Source organism: Quercus lobata, chromosome 8 (genome assembly GCF_001633185.2).
Source record: "Quercus lobata isolate SW786 chromosome 8, ValleyOak3.0 Primary Assembly, whole genome shotgun sequence".
NCBI lineage: Eukaryota > Viridiplantae > Streptophyta > Magnoliopsida > Fagales > Fagaceae > Quercus > Quercus lobata.
Window position 1 is genome coordinate 33,029,193 of NC_044911.1, and position 19,538 is coordinate 33,048,730.

General features: G+C 34.9%; 3 protein-coding genes across 5 annotated transcripts; 1 reads left to right on the plus strand and 2 right to left on the minus strand.

Annotated features, from left to right (window-relative positions):
- LOC115954638 (probable protein S-acyltransferase 6) lies at positions 1-1,685 on the minus strand. The gene is made up of 5 exons (XM_031072548.1): positions 1,448-1,685; positions 1,172-1,339; positions 740-1,000; positions 405-638; positions 1-241 (listed from the first exon to the last, which is right to left on the minus strand). Exons 1-5 carry the CDS (start codon positions 1,673-1,675, stop codon positions 71-73), a joined length of 1,062 nt encoding a protein of 353 aa, XP_030928408.1. The 5' UTR covers positions 1,676-1,685; the 3' UTR covers positions 1-70.
- A 1,171-nt stretch (positions 1,686-2,856) lies between these two features.
- On the plus strand, positions 2,857-10,415 carry LOC115957461 (protein RRP6-like 3). 3 transcript variants are annotated; one of them, XM_031075702.1, is made up of 12 exons: positions 2,857-3,179; positions 3,690-3,931; positions 4,016-4,114; positions 4,340-4,423; positions 4,593-4,679; positions 4,896-5,016; positions 5,568-5,749; positions 5,852-5,896; positions 6,420-6,922; positions 7,002-7,500; positions 8,314-8,987; positions 10,074-10,415. In XM_031075702.1, exons 1-12 carry the CDS (start codon positions 2,933-2,935, stop codon positions 10,144-10,146), a joined length of 2,856 nt encoding a protein of 951 aa, XP_030931562.1. In that variant the 5' UTR covers positions 2,857-2,932; the 3' UTR covers positions 10,147-10,415. The 3 variants fall into 3 exon arrangements, with proteins under 3 accessions (XP_030931562.1, XP_030931564.1, XP_030931563.1); XM_031075704.1 differs by having other exon boundaries at positions 9,996-10,367; XM_031075703.1 differs by having other exon boundaries at positions 10,045-10,137.
- A 415-nt stretch (positions 10,416-10,830) lies between these two features.
- Positions 10,831-19,237, minus strand: LOC115957338 (NEDD8-activating enzyme E1 regulatory subunit AXR1-like). The gene is made up of 15 exons (XM_031075560.1): positions 19,013-19,237; positions 18,000-18,172; positions 17,326-17,489; positions 16,743-16,853; positions 16,314-16,393; positions 15,997-16,147; positions 15,770-15,863; positions 14,909-14,997; positions 13,424-13,497; positions 13,167-13,329; positions 12,583-12,668; positions 11,817-11,900; positions 11,551-11,731; positions 11,244-11,346; positions 10,831-11,155 (listed from the first exon to the last, which is right to left on the minus strand). The coding sequence occupies exons 1-14, from the start codon at positions 19,048-19,050 to the stop codon at positions 11,263-11,265; spliced, it is 1,572 nt and encodes a 523-aa protein (XP_030931420.1). The 5' UTR covers positions 19,051-19,237; the 3' UTR covers positions 10,831-11,155; positions 11,244-11,262.
- Positions 19,238-19,538: the final 301 nt, after the last annotated feature.

A 19,538-nucleotide genomic window follows, 5' to 3' on the forward strand; every position in this document is an offset into this window, starting at 1 on the left:
CACTCCAAGACATTTGGGAACTTTGAGCTTTTATTATTATCATCATCATGCACTTCATGAAAATCTCACCTCAGACAACGCTTGCAGCTGTTGAAGACCATCTAGGCGTAACTTCAGCACGAAAATCAACTCTAGAAGGTGGCAGCGGCACAAACAAAAACTCCTTAATATTATTTAGAATTCCTTTATCAAATGGATTTTTAGAACCCACATAACTTTGCCGAAAATTCTCATAAGCTGTCTGTAAAAAACAGGGGGAAAAAATGAGAGAGAAAAAATCAATTAAAAGCATAATTTTGCAAGTAATGCAAATCCAGTAATTTGAATTGCTAAACAATATTAGGTACAAACATAAAGCTAATGCCTTAAGAAGTTGACCATAAATTAGGTTATACATAAAGAACCTGGTTTTTAGTAGTAAGGTACACATGAAATAGAACAAGGCCTCCTAGGAATCCGATGGAAATGGCACCAAACAATATCAATGCCACTGTTTCAGGACAGTTCTTTAGCAAACCAAACAATCCAGTTCCATTTCTCAATATTCTTAGGTGAATTCTCCAGCAGGAAAAGGCAAAGATGTAGACAAAGAAAACCAAGGCCGATACAACAAATGCTAGGAAAAAGCGATAGTTCCTCTACACATAAAAACATCAAAATTAAATTGGCTGCTATCATAATAAAACATTACAGAGCAATTGGTGTATGTACCAATGTGCAATTTTGGTTGTAACCTTACCAGTGCAATACATTGACCAACCAATGGGCAATGGTGATCATATTTCTCAACACAATTATCGCATATAGCACAGTGGCAACTCCTGGGTGGCCGATAAATCTTACAAACTCGACAATATTTTAGTTTCAAATCCACCCCATTAACAATTATCTTCCTACTCTTTGTGCCATCACTAGTACCAGCATCTTCAATGGATAATTGATCATTTCTCGGAATAATTCCCGGTTCAATTACAGTAAGCATAATCAAGTTGACGAGAACCTACGTGCAGTCGAATACAATAAATATATAGTAATCATGCTATATTAATTTCAAATTTTTGTTACGTATGTTCCAAAAGATTATTCATGAGTCTTTTATGTCAATTACATATAAAATAAAATAAAAATAAAAAAAATTAATAGAAAGTTTGATATAGAGTTAGAAACTAACAATTATTGTCAAAATCATAGAGATGGCGATTATGAGTCTAGAATGACTTGGTAGATCACCCCCAACATACACGGCAAAGATCCAACTTGAGAGAATAATAGAAAATGTTGTCAAAACCAACCCTCTTGGCTCTGGACCACAAATGAGTCTCCCATGGAAGAAAAATACCTGTAAATGAAGTAATAAGTAAACAACTTTAGTACAAAACCAAGAAAAAAAAAAATGTGCAACTAATTTAAAAACAAGATTTTAGTGTCACATAGTAAAAAGAGAGACATTTTTCCCAGGCCAAACTTGGTAGACTCTAGTTCTTTCCGAATTGCTGCCACGAAAATATTGGACCAATTGTACCAATTGATCCTTTACAACCCTTTTGAAAGTAAACAACTTCTCCCACATAGTGACCATTATATTCCCACCCTTCTCGCTAACTTCAGGATTTTCTCTGCCGATTTCTTTTTCTGATGGGTCAGAAAGAAAAATATTAGGCAACTTCAATTCCATTGTGGGTTGACGACACTTCAAGCATTTGAATTTATTTGCTGCAGTGAACTACAATACAATTATAAATAACTTTTGAAAACTGATTTTGTTTTTGTTTTAATCTTTTGAAAATTGAAAAACGGTTATCATTGGTGCTAAATTGAAGGCCTAGGCCTAGCCCCCTTAGGCCCAATCATGAAACACTACCGTTGGGCCTCTAAATTGAGACCTTCGACCCGTTTCTAAGCCCACATTAGTGTTGCCACGTAAGCCAGTAATCCACTATATATGCAATGCAATACATAGTGGAGAAGCTTGAAGAACAAGGGGAAAATTGCAATGACCCATTTTAGATTTCACACAGAACTCCCCTACTTCATAGCTTGAGCTTCAAAGATTTAGGATTTATAATAATCTGTAATGTAAAAATTATTTTAATTAATATGATTAGCATAACATAATTAGCGGTAAAACATACAACCAAGAGAAATTTAACGTGATAAAGAAGCCACCAAAACTGATGGTGTTGATATGAACAAAAAGAATATAAAAAAAAAAGTTTACGTAAACATCAAATAGGAAAGCAAAAATGGTAAGAAGTAAGGTGAAGCACAGTTTTAAGAAAAGAATTATACAAGAAATTGATGATGGTAATCAAGGTCAATAGACTTTGTAAAAGAACTGGAAATCCAAATACCTATCGGTTTTAAATGGAATTTACATTCTTACAAAATGAGGGTTGAGGAGAATCTAGATATCCTAATATCTGATTTTCTGGTGTGATTTGAAACCAAACGTAGGGATCTTTCAACATTTCTTAAAATCCTAAAACATTACCCTGTACACATAAGTAGCTTTTGAAAACTGAAAAATGATAACTTATATCTAATTTTTTGGTGTGATTTGTAACCATACGTAAGAATCTTTTAACATTTCTTGAAATCCTAAAACATTACCCAATACACATAAATAGCAAAACTGAAAAACGGTAACAATTGGTGCTATTTACAAGCCCACATCTTCTTAGGTTCAAACTTGACACTTTCATTGGGCCTCTAACTTGAGACGATCGGCCCGTTTAGAAGCCCATTAAGGTGTTCTGCCACGTAAAGGCATGTTTTTTCCCTGCTGGACTGCCACGTAAATGTTGAAGCCTTAAAACCTAAACCCTGCCCCTGAGCTTTGAAGAACCAGAGGAAAAAAGAACACACGCATTTTAGTGAAAACAGACAACAAGAAAGAAAAACAGATTTCTTTTATTTTTTGAATTCATAGAAAATGGAAAACAGTTACAAGATGAGAGTGATGGCTGTAACAATTGGTACCTTGGCGGCACTCTCGATCTTCATAACCGTACGGTACCGGAGACGAAGGCGGAGCCAAAAGTGCCCTTCCAATTCGTGTTATTTACAAGGAGACCACTGCCAGAACCAGAAGAAGCCACAGCACGCATTTAAGCGAGTCTTGGCCGATAATTCATACTCTCCTTTCAAGCACTTGAAGAAGCTTCACGACTCTCCCAACGGTACATTTTCCTATAACCCTGTTTGGTTGCTGAGAAAATAATATAGGAAATGAAAAATAAAATTTTAATCGGAGTCGGAGGAAACTTTGTAACTGATATTCTTAAACTGAAATATGCGGTGACATGAGGTGAAGTTCTGTTTGGCTGCGGAGAAAATTGAACGACAAGTTTTTGAATTTCTGCAATTTGTACTGTGAAATATTTTATAGAAATTAATTTTCTTCGAATTAAAGATTTTTCTTAGTTACTAGAGAACTTAGCTGGAGTTATTTTCTGTTGAAACAAATGGAACTAACGAAGCGAAAATCTCAGCTCTAGTGCTCAACTCAGCGAAAAGCTTGGATTTCTCTTTCTTTTTGTTGTTGTTGTTGAAGTTTTCTTTTGCTTTCTGATCAATCAAAACGGAGCTTAAAGCATAAGAATCTAAATGATTATTTTCCTTATATTTTTGTTACGGTGGTATAATAATGGTGGTAATTAAAATTGGATGGTGCTCTTTTTTGGTAACAGAGAATGATTTGAATTCGCATCCATATGAGGCGGAGGTTACAGCCTTGTTGGACAATCCGGGACTTGAATTCAGCTTCATAAATGAATATACCGATTTGAAAATGAGTGAGACGTATACCTGGGTTGAGACTGAGACGCAGTTGAAGGAGCTCGTGGATGTTCTGAGCAAAGAGAGGGTTTTTTCTGTGGATACTGAGCAGCATAGTTTACGATCTTTTCTAGGTTTTACGGCTTTGATACAGGTACATTGTTTAGTTTTTACTGCAATTTGCAGGTTTTGTAAAGCAATATGATGGATTTATGTGTTTTCGTTGTAATTTGAACAGATTTCTACTCAGAAGGAAGATTATTTGGTGGACACAATTGCTCTTCATGATGCAATGAGCATTATTCGCCCAGTTTTTGCAGATCCTAGTATTTGTAAGGTGTTTATATTGTGAATTTGTTTTACATTTTGAACGCAATTATGTTGGGTAGATGAGATTAATGTCACACAGAAAATGCAACTTTTTAATAACTCTGTTCAAAAAGATAGGATGAGTGTGGGAGAGAAAACTTCTAGGGTATACATACATACATACATACATATATATATATAGTTGTTATTACAGTATTAAGTGCCATTGATATCAGGAAGTTTTGTTGTGTAGGTGTTCCATGGGTCTGATAATGACATTCTCTGGCTACAAAGAGACTTCCATATATACGTTGTAAATTTATTTGATACAGCAAAGGTTAGTTTTTATGAGGTCCTTCATTAGATGTGTTTACCATATGTATTGATTTTGGTTGAATGACCGTTTACTGGACATATGATGGGCTGAGAGAGAGGAAGACGATGCATACAGAAACTAACTGCCCACTATTCTTTTGACACTTTGTATTCCTGTTGCTACATTGCAGGCATGTGAGCTGTTGTCAAAACCACAGAAATCACTGGCATACTTACTTGAAACTTATTGTGGAGTGACGACAAACAAATTGTTACAGGTTTGGCTTTCAGGCTAACTGACATACATGTTGCTTCATTTCAAAATTTACTGGTCATTTTTGTAAGAGAACTAATTAGATTTTTATGAGAATAGCATCCCAATCTATTGTACTCTATACTAATAAAGTCCACATATTTTAGAGTTTCAATTGTATTTCTACTAAGAAAACAAAATTTTTTCTACTTATTGGATTTTATTTCACATTAAATTGTAGCGTGAAGACTGGAGACAACGACCCCTATTAAATGAAATGGTGCAATATGCTCGAATAGATGCACACTATCTATTGTACATTGCGAATTGCTTAATTGCTGAACTCAAACAACAGGAAAATGGTATTCCTTCTATCTTCTGTTCATGTCTCAAATCCAACATTTGGCATTTAATTTGTTTGTGTTGGAATGGAGGGAAAAAAAAATAGGTGAAAATATTATCCAATAAAAATCGTGTACATTCGGCATTTGGTTGACTGCTAAAATGCAAATTCACTAAATGCTAGTTGTGATTTTTTTTTTTCTTTTTTTTTGGGGGGGGGGGGGGTGTTGGGGTGTGGAAGAAGAATTTGGAACATTCCAAAAACTTGGGGACCCGACTACATTGAAGGGTGGGGGAGGGGATCCCTACAAGGAAGTTCATATCCTTGAGAGGATAATTAATTGGAATGGTTTATCATGTGACAATTGCCAGATATTGGGAGACATAAAATTGAAAGTTTCTAACTTGTTCTTAAATGTAGTATAGGTTAAGCTTGAAATGAATGTATGTCTTCCACTCTTTCGTAGGTATTACTCCATGCTTACATATGGCTTGCTGCTGGTAACTTTAGAAACCTACATTTACTACTTCACATAACAACAGAATTTTTAATATAGCAATAATATCTCAGAAATCTCCTGTCCCGATGACAAATTCCATTTTGTTCTCGAGGCTAGTCGGCGTTCCAATATGACTTGTTTGCAACTCTACACAAAAGACGTTGAAGGTTTTCCTGGAGAGTCTGCTGCATCATCATTATCTTCCCGTCATTTGAATGGTCAAGGAGGTGTTTCATCAAATTTTGAAGCCAAGGTTTGCTGCATTTTCATTTGAATATCACTTTAGGTCAGTAGAAAGTTGCAGTTCTACATTTTATAAAATTCTGAATTTTTTTTCAAATTTTATTTTTTGCAGTTTCCAGATCTTGTGAGGCGATTGTGTGCTTGGAGAGATTTAATGGTTAGTAGTAACTTTTCCAAAAATTTAGCTACCACCTTGAGAATAGCTTTATTGCTATAAGAGCAATGCAGCAAAAGTATCAGGTTTACTTGCTTAGGGGAAAGTTGTTTAATATATTTGTGAAATATATTTAAACAATCAGCCAAGGGTGCCTGTTCATTTGATGTCCCACCTCATGCTTCTTCATCATTAGTTTACCTTATTTCTATGCTCACGGCTCACCAACAAATATATATATATATATATATCTGTTCGACCTTAATGAGAACAATGTTCATAATCAGAACAATGATATGCCTAACATCTTAAATATATATACACTTTATATTTTCTTTCCACAATATGACATTAGGTGTGTATATGGGCAGATTATTTTGGCTAGGCCATCGAATTATTATCCCCAAATTTCCAGATTCCTCATTTATCCATAGTGCTGCTCATCTTGTCTAAGTCATTGTAAACAAAACAGGAAAGTACTTTGAAGTTAGTTAAAGCTTATTGTATTGTATTTATCTCCTTTCAGGCTCGTTTGCATGATGAGAGCTTAAGATACGTATTATCAGATCAGGCTATTGTTGCTCTTGCAGACAGAGCTCCAATGACAACAACAGAAGTATGTAACACCATAAATCAAGCTGATCTGAATGTGGATTTGAGTTTCCATTCTTTCCTCCCATCTCCATCCCCTGTTGTTTGCAGTCATTTGGATGATGTCTGTTCTCTGCTCCAGGACAAGATAGGCAACCTTAATGATATTTTCCCAATGATTATCCAAAAGTGCCTGGGTCCAAGTGGGAGTTGTCCCATTTCTATTTATAATTATGCTTTATTGATTAACTGTAATCTGAAATTGGAATTTGTATCCAAACAAAATGGGGTAAAAAGTTCAAAGCAAGTTGCTAAAAAGGCTTCTCGAGATCTATTTGTTCAAAAATTCTCCTGCAAATCTCCAGTTTATCATAATTGCAGAATTTATGCAAATGATGGGCGACTGCTTTGTTACTGTGATCAAAGGAAGCTTGAATGGTTGGTGAGCCTTTCTGTTGCCATTATTTGTGCCACAAAAAGAAATGCATTCAATGTGATCAATGTCATATTCTAACAGGTATCTTCGTAGAGATTTGGCAAAAATTGTGGATGATAATCCGCCTGCCATTATGCTTCTCTTTGAACCCAAAGGCCGTCCAGAAGATGAAGACAATGATTTTTATATCCAGAGTAAGAAAAATATATGTGTTGGCTGTGGTGAAGGAAGTCACTACTTACGCTACCGAATAATTCCCTCATGCTACAGAATGCACTTTCCTGAGCACATGAAAAGCCACCGTTCTCATGATATTGTCTTAGTTTGTGTGGACTGTCATGAAGTTGCCCATGCTTCTGCTGAGAAGTACAAAAAGCAAATTGCTGCAGAATTTGGAATTCCCCTTTTTGTTCGTAAAGTTGTTGATTTAAAACAAGTGCAAGTTATGTCTGGGTCATCTGAGTCAGAAACAAACCTTGAGGAGGGAGGTGTATCTCCTTTACAATTGCGGACAGCTGCTATGGCACTTCTGCGCCATGGACCAAGAATGCCATCCAAGCGCCGTGATGAGCTGACACAGGTTTAGAAAACTTTCTCTACTTTGTTTTTTTTTTCCCCCTATTCTGAAGCAGAGCAGACATATACAAACAATAATGCTAGAGATACAACAAATTTCGTGAAATTTTTTCACAATATGCTGAGGTGGCAGATTGTGATTAATTCAACATCTCTTTCACATGGGGCCACCTCTAACATCACCTTTATTGTACATCAATTATAATCTGCCACTTCACCAATTGTGGAAAAAGTTGTGAAATTTGTTATGTTTCTAGACTTATTGATATAAGAATTTGTATTGAATGTAACTTCTGTTTATAGTTGAATAATCAGCACAAATAGCCATCCTGGAGTACAAGATGTAGGTCTCTAGTTCAACAGTATCATTTGAATTGTAGAGAGCTGAAATTGGTGGTATAAATTTATCTTAGGGTGTGTTCAAGATAGCTCACTGGTTAAACATAATCAGTTGTATTACATTATTACAGAGAGATGGAATTGGTGGTTATTAATTTAATTATTTTCGGGTGTGAACAAGATGTCGGTATCTGCTTAAACATAATCAGTTGAATTAAACAGCTGGAATTGGTGGTTATTAACCCAATTATCTCACAGCATTTGTTGGAAATCTCATTAGAATTTGAATGGCTTCATTGTGAAAGTTTCAAGATGAAAATTTATGATTTCTGAATAAGACCATTTTCACAAATCACATGTCCTCTTTATCAGTTTCATTGCAGCTTGTTACTCATTAGCTTCACTGGGGGAATAAAAGCGGGAACTTTTTTAACATTATGGAGTTTTTTTTCCTTCTTTCCTGTCCTGCTGTTTGCAGATTGTCATGAGTTATTATGGAGGGAGGGAGATATCTGAGGTAGATTTGGAAAAGGCTTTGCTAGTTGGCATGAGTCCTCATGAGAGAAGACGACTTGAGAAGAAGAAAGGATTGTCTTTCAAGCCTTCTGCTGTGAGCATACTTCCAAATGTGGAGCAAGAGAATAATAATGGTAGCGCAGAGACATCTGGCATTGTGGAGACATCAGAAGTTAGTACCCTAGATGATTCTCAAAGCACTAAAGCAGAAGCACGTAGTAGAAAAGAAGATAGAGAAACAGGTGCTGATGTAGGTGACTCCTCTGTTTGTGCTGATTCAGGGATTAAAGAAGAAGTCAGTTCTACTTTTAAAGAGAACGTAAAGCCTGATAAAAATGGAGTTTCTGATATAAATGGTGTCCTTTTGATAAATTCTAATGATGATTGTGAGAGTAGAAGTCCATCAAACAGAATAGTTGACTTATATCATACAGAATATGATGGAACTGCCCAACCTAAGCATCACCCAAAATTATCACTATTAGGACATGGTCCACATGGGAAACAAGTTGTAGATCATCTCCTAAAGGAATATGGTGAGGATGGTATTCGGCAATTCAGTCAAAGGTGGAGACAAGTATTTGTCGAGGCTGTTCATCCTCGTTTCTTACCTGCTGGCTGGGATGTAATGCACAGGTACACTAATAAGTAATCATGCTTGTTTTCAGTCTTGTAGCACATAATCACATGGTTTCCTTCCGTCCCTTAACTCCTCTCATGGATGATATGTATTGCATTCACCACCACTACAGCTGCTGTAACTGCCTGCTGCCTCACCATCACACATACTAACACCACCTCTGCCTCCAATACCATAATTCACATTAACATCAGTCTAACCATCACTGCTGTCATTACCATTATGTCATCATCACCTATTCCTATGCAATGTCATAACCAGACCACTCTTTCATTACACTAGATAGTCATTCCATGCAGAAGTATAATAGATAGTGGTTTTAATTTCTTAATATGTAGAACAAATAACCCGCAAATCAAAATTTAAATCTATGTGTAAGTGTAAGCATGTGCTTCTGACAAAGTTTAATCTATAGCAATGACATCTAAATCAAATAGAGAAATGCTATGTCCATAACATTTTCACAACAAATCGTAAGTGGTAGGTTGTTACTGGCCATTACCGGTAGGCAAAAAAGTAATTTCAGTAATGGGTTGTGAAAGTGTTGTAAAAATGTTGTAGATATAACACTTCTCAATCAAGTATATATCTCATCCAATCTTAGTGGCACACACACAGATACTCCAAAAGAATTTAATAAGTTCTTGATAGCAAGATGTTTTGGAATACCATATCTATTCACTGACGAGAAGGGACAATAGAATTCTATCACTGTTTTAATCAGAAAAAGACTAAAAGCCCCATAAATTTAATTTTTATCTATGTAAAACTCATGCAGTAACAGCACTATGAATTTAATTCTAATGCATAATTGCAGTCCATATACTAGTAATGGGGGGAGTGGTTATGTATCGATCTGCTAGCCTGCTTCTAATTGTTGGTGATGATCTAAATATTGCTTAAGAGTACTAATTTGATGTGAATAACATTAGAAGTTGGTGTGTGACTGCACGGTTACTAAAACATGGATAATTTAATGAGTTGTTTTTCCTATTGTGTGAAAGAGAGACTTCAAATTATGTTGAGGAACTGAATTTGTCATTTTGTCTCAAGGATTTGATTGTGGGCAATGTTTTTGCCAGTGGTAGAAGGGACTTTGGTGAATATAGTGTATACAATCCTGCCAAGAAAACTTCTGCTCCTGTTCAGAGTTAGTTCCAACATCTAGGATGCTGCGACATCATGCATGGACTTAATAAGGTTGGATGGCGTTGAATGTGGCGCAATGGTACATCAAGATCCAATTGGTCGTAAACCCCCTTGTTGGCATATACACTTCTGTTTTGTGCCTTATTTATTTATTTATTCCAGTTCTTTTCTTATGTAAGATCTTAGAGCTTCCATGTTCAAACTTTTGACATTTTCAATTTGTTAATCTCAATTATTATTTTTCATAACCTGTTGAAATGAATCTCTCCTTTTCCTTGTCATAAGATCTACATTATAAAACCTCGGATTTGCAATCTACCAGGTAATCAATCTCAAGCAGGCATCCACGATAACAATGTATAGGTTGCTGGGTTGGGTACATTTTATATGGGCATAAAAGCTGTGCCCTATTTTAAGAATTAAGCTGAGAGCACCCAAGACCAACAAGAAGATTTATCATGCTCTATAATGTAAGAAATTGAGATGATATATATATATTCTATTACGTCGAAATTAGTGATTATGGATCCATTCCAGCACACCAAATTTTATTGGAAAATAGTCAAACGCACCGAAGATCTCCTGGGCTTAAATTTTGTAGACAGGGCCTCGGTCTTTACTCTTCAGGCAATATCTTCTATTAGGAAATAGAATTGAAGGTTGAAATCCTAAACTTTTCTAGAGAGAATAAAAAAGAAAGTGCTCAAGAATCATTTACCATTTGACGAAAAAATTTAAAAAAAAAAAATCCCTGAAGGGACAGTTATAATTCAGTAGCATACAGGTACATTTTGCGAAGCTTTTCTTTTTGAAGGGGCAATGACTTTCACGGACCAAAATAGGTGAAGTTCATTTTAAACTAATATTCCTTCTCTCTCTCCCCAACTGGCATGTGGATTTAAGTTACAAAACTTATCTCTCAAGGAACTTACACCAAACTATGAGAATGCTACATATATAACATGTTTAGCAGAGCTGTCCTCACACAAGTTGCTGCTCCATCTACTGGAGGGATCTGCCAACGAAAATCACATAGCTGTCAAGGAACTACAAATGAGATTATGGTTAGAACATATATACAGCAATAGAAGATGGGAACATACCAGTCATTTCAAAGCAGATTTACAGTGACAATATTTGTGACTTGTGATCAATGCCATTGAAGATGAAAGTCCCAGGCATGGGTACAAATTGCCTTGTTATGAGCTGCAGTGGAAAGTGACAATTGTCATGAGGGGTTTTGGGGGTCACATAAAATGGAAAAGAACTTTTAATAGCTTTTTAAAGATATAAACAACTGTGCTTTCTGATGATTATGCTCGTCAAACATGGTTAAATACTCATCATTCAATCACCTTTTGGTCTTAATAAAACAGATAGATCTAAATTAGATAGGCCAAGAGATAGAACCTTGATCACTTCTTGTGATGCAATTCCTCCAATGAAGGCAGAAACTGCATGGAGCTCTGAAGCACCAAATCGGCAGATCTCATTGATAAGGTCCTCTGTCAAGGTTGAGCCATTGCAACCCAAGTCACTGAGGAGGCCAACAGCTGTAGTCTTCAATCGAGAAATGTCTTCATCCATCCCACTATAAGAATCAATAGGTGAGGTTAAAAGTGCAGTATGATCTTTTAGAAAGATATGATAATTGTTAACAGTATCTCAGGTGTTACCCATCAAATTGCCCAGGAAAACTGTTGTAATTTGCAGCAAACCGATCAACAGCTCGAAGCAAAATATAGAACCCCACAGCTGTACTGCTACACATATAAGAGAATTGTAGCATGTAAGAGAATCTCTTTCAGTACGCAACTTTTTCTTTTTGGTTGGGGTGTAGTGGTGATTCATGCATATGTATATTTTCATTTTGTTTTACCTCTAGCAAAAAATAATTCCCCAAAAGGAAAGATGGTAGCTAATTTAGAGGGTCAAAAACAAAAATATTTGCAGAAGATATAGAATTCCACAAGCTAAAGTTGTTAACCAAACACAATCAAAGGTAGTAGGATCCAGAAATTAGACAGTAGGCAATCCAATCCTGACCAAATGTTTTACATAAACAGAATGCATCACTTGGTCTGCAGGATTAACAGTATACCATATGCAAAAGTATACCATCCTAATTTTTTAATGATTGCACATCCTTTTCTTGAATTTCAACATTATTAACAGTATATAAAAAAAAAAAAATTCTACATTGGCCAATTGGTAATGCAAATGAAATGTTCTTAATCCACATGCATTCTTGACACAAATTTTAGATTTTGATTCAGAAAATTCAATTCTCTCAAAGAAACAAGTTCATACTATGCATGAGGTCCAGAAATGATTAAAGTACAGTATAAATACATTTTAAGAATTGGACACTAAATTTTTTGAGAAGTAGAAGTTGGACACTAAATTATTATCTGAAAGCATAAAAAATAAATTCAACAAAACCTGTAATCTTCATCTGTAAGATACTTCTGTAACTCTGGTAAGATCGGAGAATTAATCTCATTCTCAATGGAGCGATACCTGCAAACCTACAAAGTAAAAATCAATACCTTATGGTACCCAGGCAAAAATAATAGCGAACGTGAGTCATGCTTGATCTATAAGAAAATATATAACATCAAGGCCTTAGCAGCTATAAGCCCATAGGTGCATGATTCGCTGAGAGCAATTTTTGGGAAATAAGTATTCATTACTAAAAGGTAAGATGTACTTAGGTCAGTAGCAAAATTAATTATGAACATATAGCTGTAATTTACGACTACTAACATAGAGGAATGATGTGATCAAAGCTGATTACAACAACATATTGGACAGGACTTGTTTAGAATCAACCACAAACTTCAGGTCATGGTATGTCAAGGTTCTATCTAATATTACTAAGTTAGGACCTTATGAGATTTACTACAGTGTTACCACATTCATAATTGAAAGTAATTTGTCATCCCAATGAGTGAATACCAATAAAAGAACACCCCCCACCCCCCCCCCCCAAAAAAAAAAAAAAAGACAGTTAACTCCAGACTTACTTTGAGTTTTCTTGCATTTCTACAGAAGCTTTTTATGGTTGTCTTCGAGATGCTAAGTGGATCTTTACCAATTTTTTTCAGAATATTCCTCACTCGTTGCTCAATAACAAGAAAATCGGCCTCAGCCTTTGCTTGGTAAATGTTCTGCAGATTAACATAAAGCCTACAAGAGAATTGATACAACTCTTGTCTCAACAAACTGATTTCTTTTTTAGTTCTAAATTTTACTGCCAACAATGAGATACTTAGATACTAACTCAGTTGTAGATGTCATATCAGGTATTGATCCCTCAAGGGGTGCCTCACCACCACCTTCATTTGATATAAAGTCCTGCAAAATCAGGAAAGAAGTGCAGAATTATACAACTTCAACAAATGCACATCATCATGTCCATATTTAGAACATTCTGAATAGTTGATGTCCAAATAACATAGAGATTGACTGTGATAAACATTAATGATATTTCTTGCTGGCCCATCCAACGGGAATGATCTTAGCATAAGAAAACAATCTCCACATTTTCCTGGCATTTCAAACAGTTGAACCAGCATGCAGAGTATTTTTGGACCATTTTGGAAAGCATGAAAAAAAGTATGCATTCTGTCCATTACCAATGAGCATAGGTACTTTAAATCAAAATTTCAAAGTACATTTGTAAGGAAAAAGGGAGTACAAAGGCACCATAAGCCAAGGAAGCATGTGTGAGCATAGAGAGAGGGAGGGACTGAAAAAAATTAAATGAAAGGGGGTCAAAGCTTTATATCAAATGAGAAAAGAGACCCTCCACACAATCTGTTCCGTAAGAGAACATGATCAACAAAGCTGCACAAGAGTTGGTAATGTCAGTGAAGCAGACTATCTAAGAAATATAAACACAAGAATTGGTTAGATGAATCTGCTAGAACATCAGTAGGGTAAATGAACTAGCCTGTTTACGAACAACTAAGCTTGGCTCAAGAAAACACTTGTTTACGTTCATTTATTTATTAAACAAACCAAGCTCAAACATAATAATATGTTTGTAAACAAGCTCATGAATATAAGGCTCGATTAAGTAAATATAATATTATATGTTTATATGTATATATGTATAAAAATAAAATAAAAACACTCATATAGATATCAAATTATTTTTTTTACTTTATTGTTAGTATAAATAGTCCATCTCGTAGTAAAATTATATACATTATTCAATAATGCAAGGTTGGTATCCAATTCTTACATGTTCATAATGAAAATCATTCTATCTAATTAACTCAAGTAATATAATTTAGTTATTAATTATTAGCATAGATTATGGGAGTAAAAAATTTTAATTGTGAATAAGCTTGAATATAATGTGTTTACTATATATATGAGAAAAGATTAAGTTAATCAAGTAGCTTATGAAAAAGCTCAAACTTGTTTCAATAAAAAATTGAACCAAGCATGAACATGTAGTCTAGTTTGTTGATGAGCTCAAGGTCAGCTCATGTTCGAAATAAAAATAAATGAGTAAACCTAAACTTTTAACACTCAGCCTAGCTCCTTGTTTACAGCCCTAAAAATCAGTATTTTCCACCCCCAATTTTGACTCTACGGGGTGTACAAAGAGCTTGTCAGTCAACTTAGGATCTAAGCTAAAAGTACCTCTTTGCAGAAACATATCAGTATATATTATCACTTGACTTCAGCAAATTGGATGTCAGTATCAGATTCAACTAAAGAATAACAAATGTCACCAATGCCATTTTGGAATTACCTTCAAAGCAGCCACCATCACCCAAAAATCTGATGAATTAGAACCAACTTCAGCACAGCTGTCATTAAGTATCTGTTGCAAATCTGGGCCTGAAATGCAAAAAATAACAAAACTTCAGCTCTTAGTTACATGCAACCAATTACAGAATTCTTAATTTTCAGGCAGAAATCACACATTTCTTGATGACAAAATCAGAAGCATATTGCAATCCCACATTAGAACTTCATTAGAACTGCAGTAAGTTTACAACCACATAAGCATGCCGTCTCCATCATTCAAATTGTTTACCAGTTGTGATTTGTTTTAAATATAGATATGTTTTAAGAACCTTACTTTCTTGTTGGATTAATTTAATGAGGCCTATTGCAGGAAGGTGACTCAAATCCATTTCCATCACAATCCAATGCAGGTAAAAGTGCCAAAGCTAACTCAATCCCAATATGGTTGGAATTGAAATAGCGGATTCCTAGCATCCAGACCACCTTCCAACCATGCATTTGGAAAAGAAGGGGGAAGCCCAAAGCATTTGGACCTAGTCTCTCTGCATTTTTTCTTTATATATATATATATATATATATAAACACGAATCCTCAAGTATTTACCCAATATAAAAACACCTGAACGAGCAAAACATTCATGATAGTAATTTAATCCATCTTATTTAACTTTGACATGTTCATCACAATTTATCGTGAAAAATCTGAATCTATGCTTAAGAAATTATACAGTTTGTTGCCAACTAGCTCAACGGTCACCTCCTCCCCTCATAATTTCAAGGGGGGGATTTTTTTATGAAATCAACACCCACTAGATGCGTGTGTAACTTACCGATAAAAAAAAATTACATAGTTTGTTACTTACTAATTCCCCGAGGAGCAAAGACCTTAAAGGAGGCCTCAATAGCTTCTTTGTAGTTATCTCCATCCAATGCAACCATCCTGGCTTTAAGAAGGTCCTAAAATGTTCAAGGCCCAACTGTGTCACTTTACTTTCAGTTTTTTTTTATCAGCAACTGTGTTACTTTATTTTCAAAAAAAATCAATAAGACAAGGAAGCCAAAAGAAGAGCTACGAAACAAACAAGTTAACCTTGAATTCTTTCTTCTCTTCCCTGGTTGATGGAAGACTACCACCATGGCTTTTCACCCACTGCTCTGCCGTCTTGATAAGAAGAACTACATATGGTGTGTGCTTGAGGGCCACAGGATCTTGCGCATCTATATCAATGCTTTCTGCAAAACTATTGTGTGAAAATAGACAATCAGAAGCATTTATATGGAATATAAGGAGTGCGTTTTTAGGGTCAAAGGTATAAGCTGAGAATTGTGCCAGACACTAACATACATTAGACAATGTGCAATTGCAAAATCAACCAAAGAAAATAAATATAAAAACAAAATCTGCACCTCTTAAGCTCGGGCCATGGGTTATTTAACCGGAGGTCATCCAGAAAATGATCAGGCTTTGACTCGACAACAGTATGTTCCTGCAACAAATAAGAAAAAGTGGGTATAAAATTGATTTGGTATAGAGAAAATTTTCTATATTTGATCTTGATAAAAGTTTTTTACTAGATTTTGACAGAACAATTATTTATTTTTGATAAGTAAACAGTAAGTAGTAAAGAACAATTATAGTTGCTAACTTACAGAAATTCTGTTCAAAGTTCAAGAGATTGTCCGTTTTGTAAAAAAAATATTTTAAAAGGAATGTTAGTGATGATTCAAACCAACAGATGTTATACTAGGACAGAGCTTTATAATAAAACAACTGAACACCCTTCCAGTGTCCAAGTTTTTCCTTTGGAGGAACCCAATGAAGTAAAACCACATTACCTTTAAACTGATTCGAACAAGCCCAGTAAGCCCATAGGAGCGAGCAAAGATCAATATTACATTTGCCTCCCTGCAGATCCTATCAAGCTTTACCATTGAATCTTCCATCAGCTGAAAGTGAAAGTAGAAAAACTCTATCATATTTATTGCACTTCTTTTTTCTTTTTTCTTTTTAAGTAATAAAAGATTTTATTAATAAAAGCAGAACTAAGTACACCAGGGGTGTACTCAGGAAGAAAAACAATCACACTCTCAAACTACAATGATTGATATCTTATTTATTGCACTTGATAAGAAGAAACAGAAAAAATTGTTAAAATCTAGGAAAGTAGGTTACAAATCCAGAAGTCCATTGAATTCATTTATGTAATCAGACCATGCAAATCTTACGAAAAAAATCAAACCACAGTGAAATTGTGAGTACAGGCTACAAGTCACCTTGACATTCAAATTTATCTACATCTTTGTGATAATAACAAAGAAAATGTTTGGCAATACACACATTGCAGAGCACACAAAACAATGCTTTTTTAATTAACTATTTTCATGGTAAAAAAAAGTAAGGTAAACATTAGCTTCATACCTGAGTGGCAACTACCAAGGTAAACTGAGAAAAAAATGAGGGGTTTGTCTCAATTAACGTCACCGGATACTCTTCTATAAACTTGGCCTTAACAGCATCATTCAGCTCTTGAAGAAATGCACATACACACTTCGCCTTAGATTGCCCAACACATGATTCATCAACTATCAAAATCAGAAACTAAAGATAAGCACCCAGAATTTAAAAGGTACTCCTTCCCTCCCATTTTATATATCTTAATTTTCATTTTGAGTCACCTCAAAATACATATCAGCATTCCAAAGTTGGAATTTTTACTTTTCAACTCCAAATATCCATATCATATCCTTTTAAAACAAACAAGACTCTTATTAAATGTCATGATACCTTTGACATACAGTGACCATAAGCCTAGGGAGAGAACTTTTTTCACAATTGCTGACATGACCTATTGTGGTTGATATATAATAAAAGTCGTGTCAACTATGGACTCAAGTGAAAGTGATGTTGTTCCAATCACAACAAACCATATCAAAAGTTGTGAAAAAGTTGAGAAAAATGTTGTATCCCTAGAATTAGTCATCATAAAGTAAATGGAATTTTGAAAACATCGCTATATTTTACCTAGACATCTAAAATGTGTTAGAGAAAGTAAGTAAAATTCAAATAACAAAAGAAGCATAACATTAACATACCCATAAAATTATTTCCAAGGTCCCCAAGTTCAACCTTGGAACCATCAATTACAGTTATGCTTCCAACCCCACCAAGAACAAGATTCTTTAATGTCTCAGAACCAGTAGGACCACAATTGAGTAAGCATATACTAGCTTTCTCAAGAGCTGCTTGTCCTTGATCACCCCAGATCCTGCAATTTCAGTTTCACATCAAGTTTCAGAATAGAATTCTCAAAGGAAAACAGCAACAACAACAACCAAGCCTTAGTCCTGAAATTTTTGATGTCGGTTATGGATTTTCAACAGACTAGTTAGGGTTGGCTACAAATAAATTTTTTTTTTTTTTTCCGTCATTCTATACTATTCGAGTCATACACTCTGTTACTTCCCTAATTGACACGTCCTATTTGACTACTTCCATTAATATTATTTTCAATCTTTCTCTACTTTTCTTTTTTCGTTAATCTCTCTTATCTGCACATGACCAAACCATCTCAAGCGACTCTGCCTCAAGTTTTCAGCAATAAGGATCACCCATATCTTTAAGAGAATTTCGCCATTTTGAATACTATATCTTCCACGGAAATGCAACTTTGTCTATGTATTTCCAAGCTATTCTTGTTCATTAACATAAGAAAGGTATTAAGAAAACATTAAACAACTTCTAAAAAATTTAAAACAAACAATGCCAACAAAAAAGAATTAGGGACAATCAGTAGCTTCTTTATAATAAATCAATATGCTTTTTATTGTCAGAGCGTTGCAGTAAATTTACAAAATTCCCCCCTAAAAAAACTATAAATCTATTGAGCCTCACTCAATCTCACTGCTTAACCTTTACATAATTTTTTTTCTTTTCCTCAGGAAAAAATTTCCAGGGAAAATAATTTACGTGGAAAGAAAAGGAACTGAGAGAGAGAGAGAGAGAGAGAGAGAGAAGTGTGTCCAGGGTTGATAAAGCAATAGGGCAAAAGTAAAGGAGGAAGAAGAGTAGAATGTTGGGAGTGGCAAAACGGTGATTTAATTTGTACCTGAGCTGGCGATCGTATTTGGTTTTGGGTTCAGCCATTGCTCTTCTGCTGATTTCCTCTTTTCTTTTTTCTGTGAAAAGCGTTCGGTGCTCGCTCTCTCTCTCTCTCTCTCTCACAGTGGCTCGCTTGATAGTTACGCTACGCAGTGTGTGCGACTGTGATTGGATTTGGTGGACCTTTGGTCCTTTGCTTTGGGCTTTTTTTCTTCTGACAGACCCACACTGTGTTTTGGGGTTGAGCTTATTAAAAAGAGAGAGAAATGAAATGGAAATGGAAATGTGTACAAAGGAGACAAAATCAAGATTTCAACTAATGTTTTTCTTATATTTTAGAAAAATCTTTTTTAAATGAAAACTTTGATCACCAAATTTGATATATATTTTTAATAAAATAATTTTTGATAATTGGGATTGAGGAATTTGAATCCCTACTACAACCAACATTTAAAGGAGCATTTTTTTATAATATTTACTAATCTTTTTAATTTTGTAAGATCTGATCATTATTAATCTCATTAATATATATA

Bases quoted from the DNA above. Each gene is read 5' to 3' on its own strand.
- LOC115957461 (XM_031075704.1), top strand. From the start codon at position 2,933: ATGGAAAACAGTTACAAGATGAGAGTGATGGCTGTAACAATTGGTACC. The intron at 5,017-5,567 runs GTATTCCTTCTA...ATAATATCTCAG, and splicing joins ACTCAAACAACAGGAAAATG to AAATCTCCTGTCCCGATGAC. The intron at 6,923-7,001 runs GTTGGTGAGCCT...ATATTCTAACAG, and splicing joins GATCAAAGGAAGCTTGAATG to GTATCTTCGTAGAGATTTGG.
- LOC115957338 (XM_031075560.1), bottom strand. From the start codon at position 19,050: ATGGCTGAACCCAAAACCAAATACGATCGCCAGCTCAG. The intron at 17,490-17,999 runs GTATGTTAATGT...TGATTTTGATAG, and splicing joins CCTTGGAAATAATTTTATGG to TTGATGAATCATGTGTTGGG. The intron at 11,901-12,582 runs GTTTTGTTGAAT...TATGTGTAGCAG, and splicing joins CTTACAGATGAAGATTACAG to TACAGCTGTGGGGTTCTATA.
- LOC115954638 (XM_031072548.1), bottom strand. From the start codon at position 1,675: ATGGAATTGAAGTTGCCTAATATTTTTCTTTCTGACCCATCAGAAAAA. The intron at 1,340-1,447 runs GTCTCTCTTTTT...CTTCATTTACAG, and splicing joins AAGTTTGGCCTGGGAAAAAT to GTATTTTTCTTCCATGGGAG. The intron at 639-739 runs GTAAGGTTACAA...TTTTATGTGTAG, and splicing joins TTGGTCAATGTATTGCACTG to AGGAACTATCGCTTTTTCCT.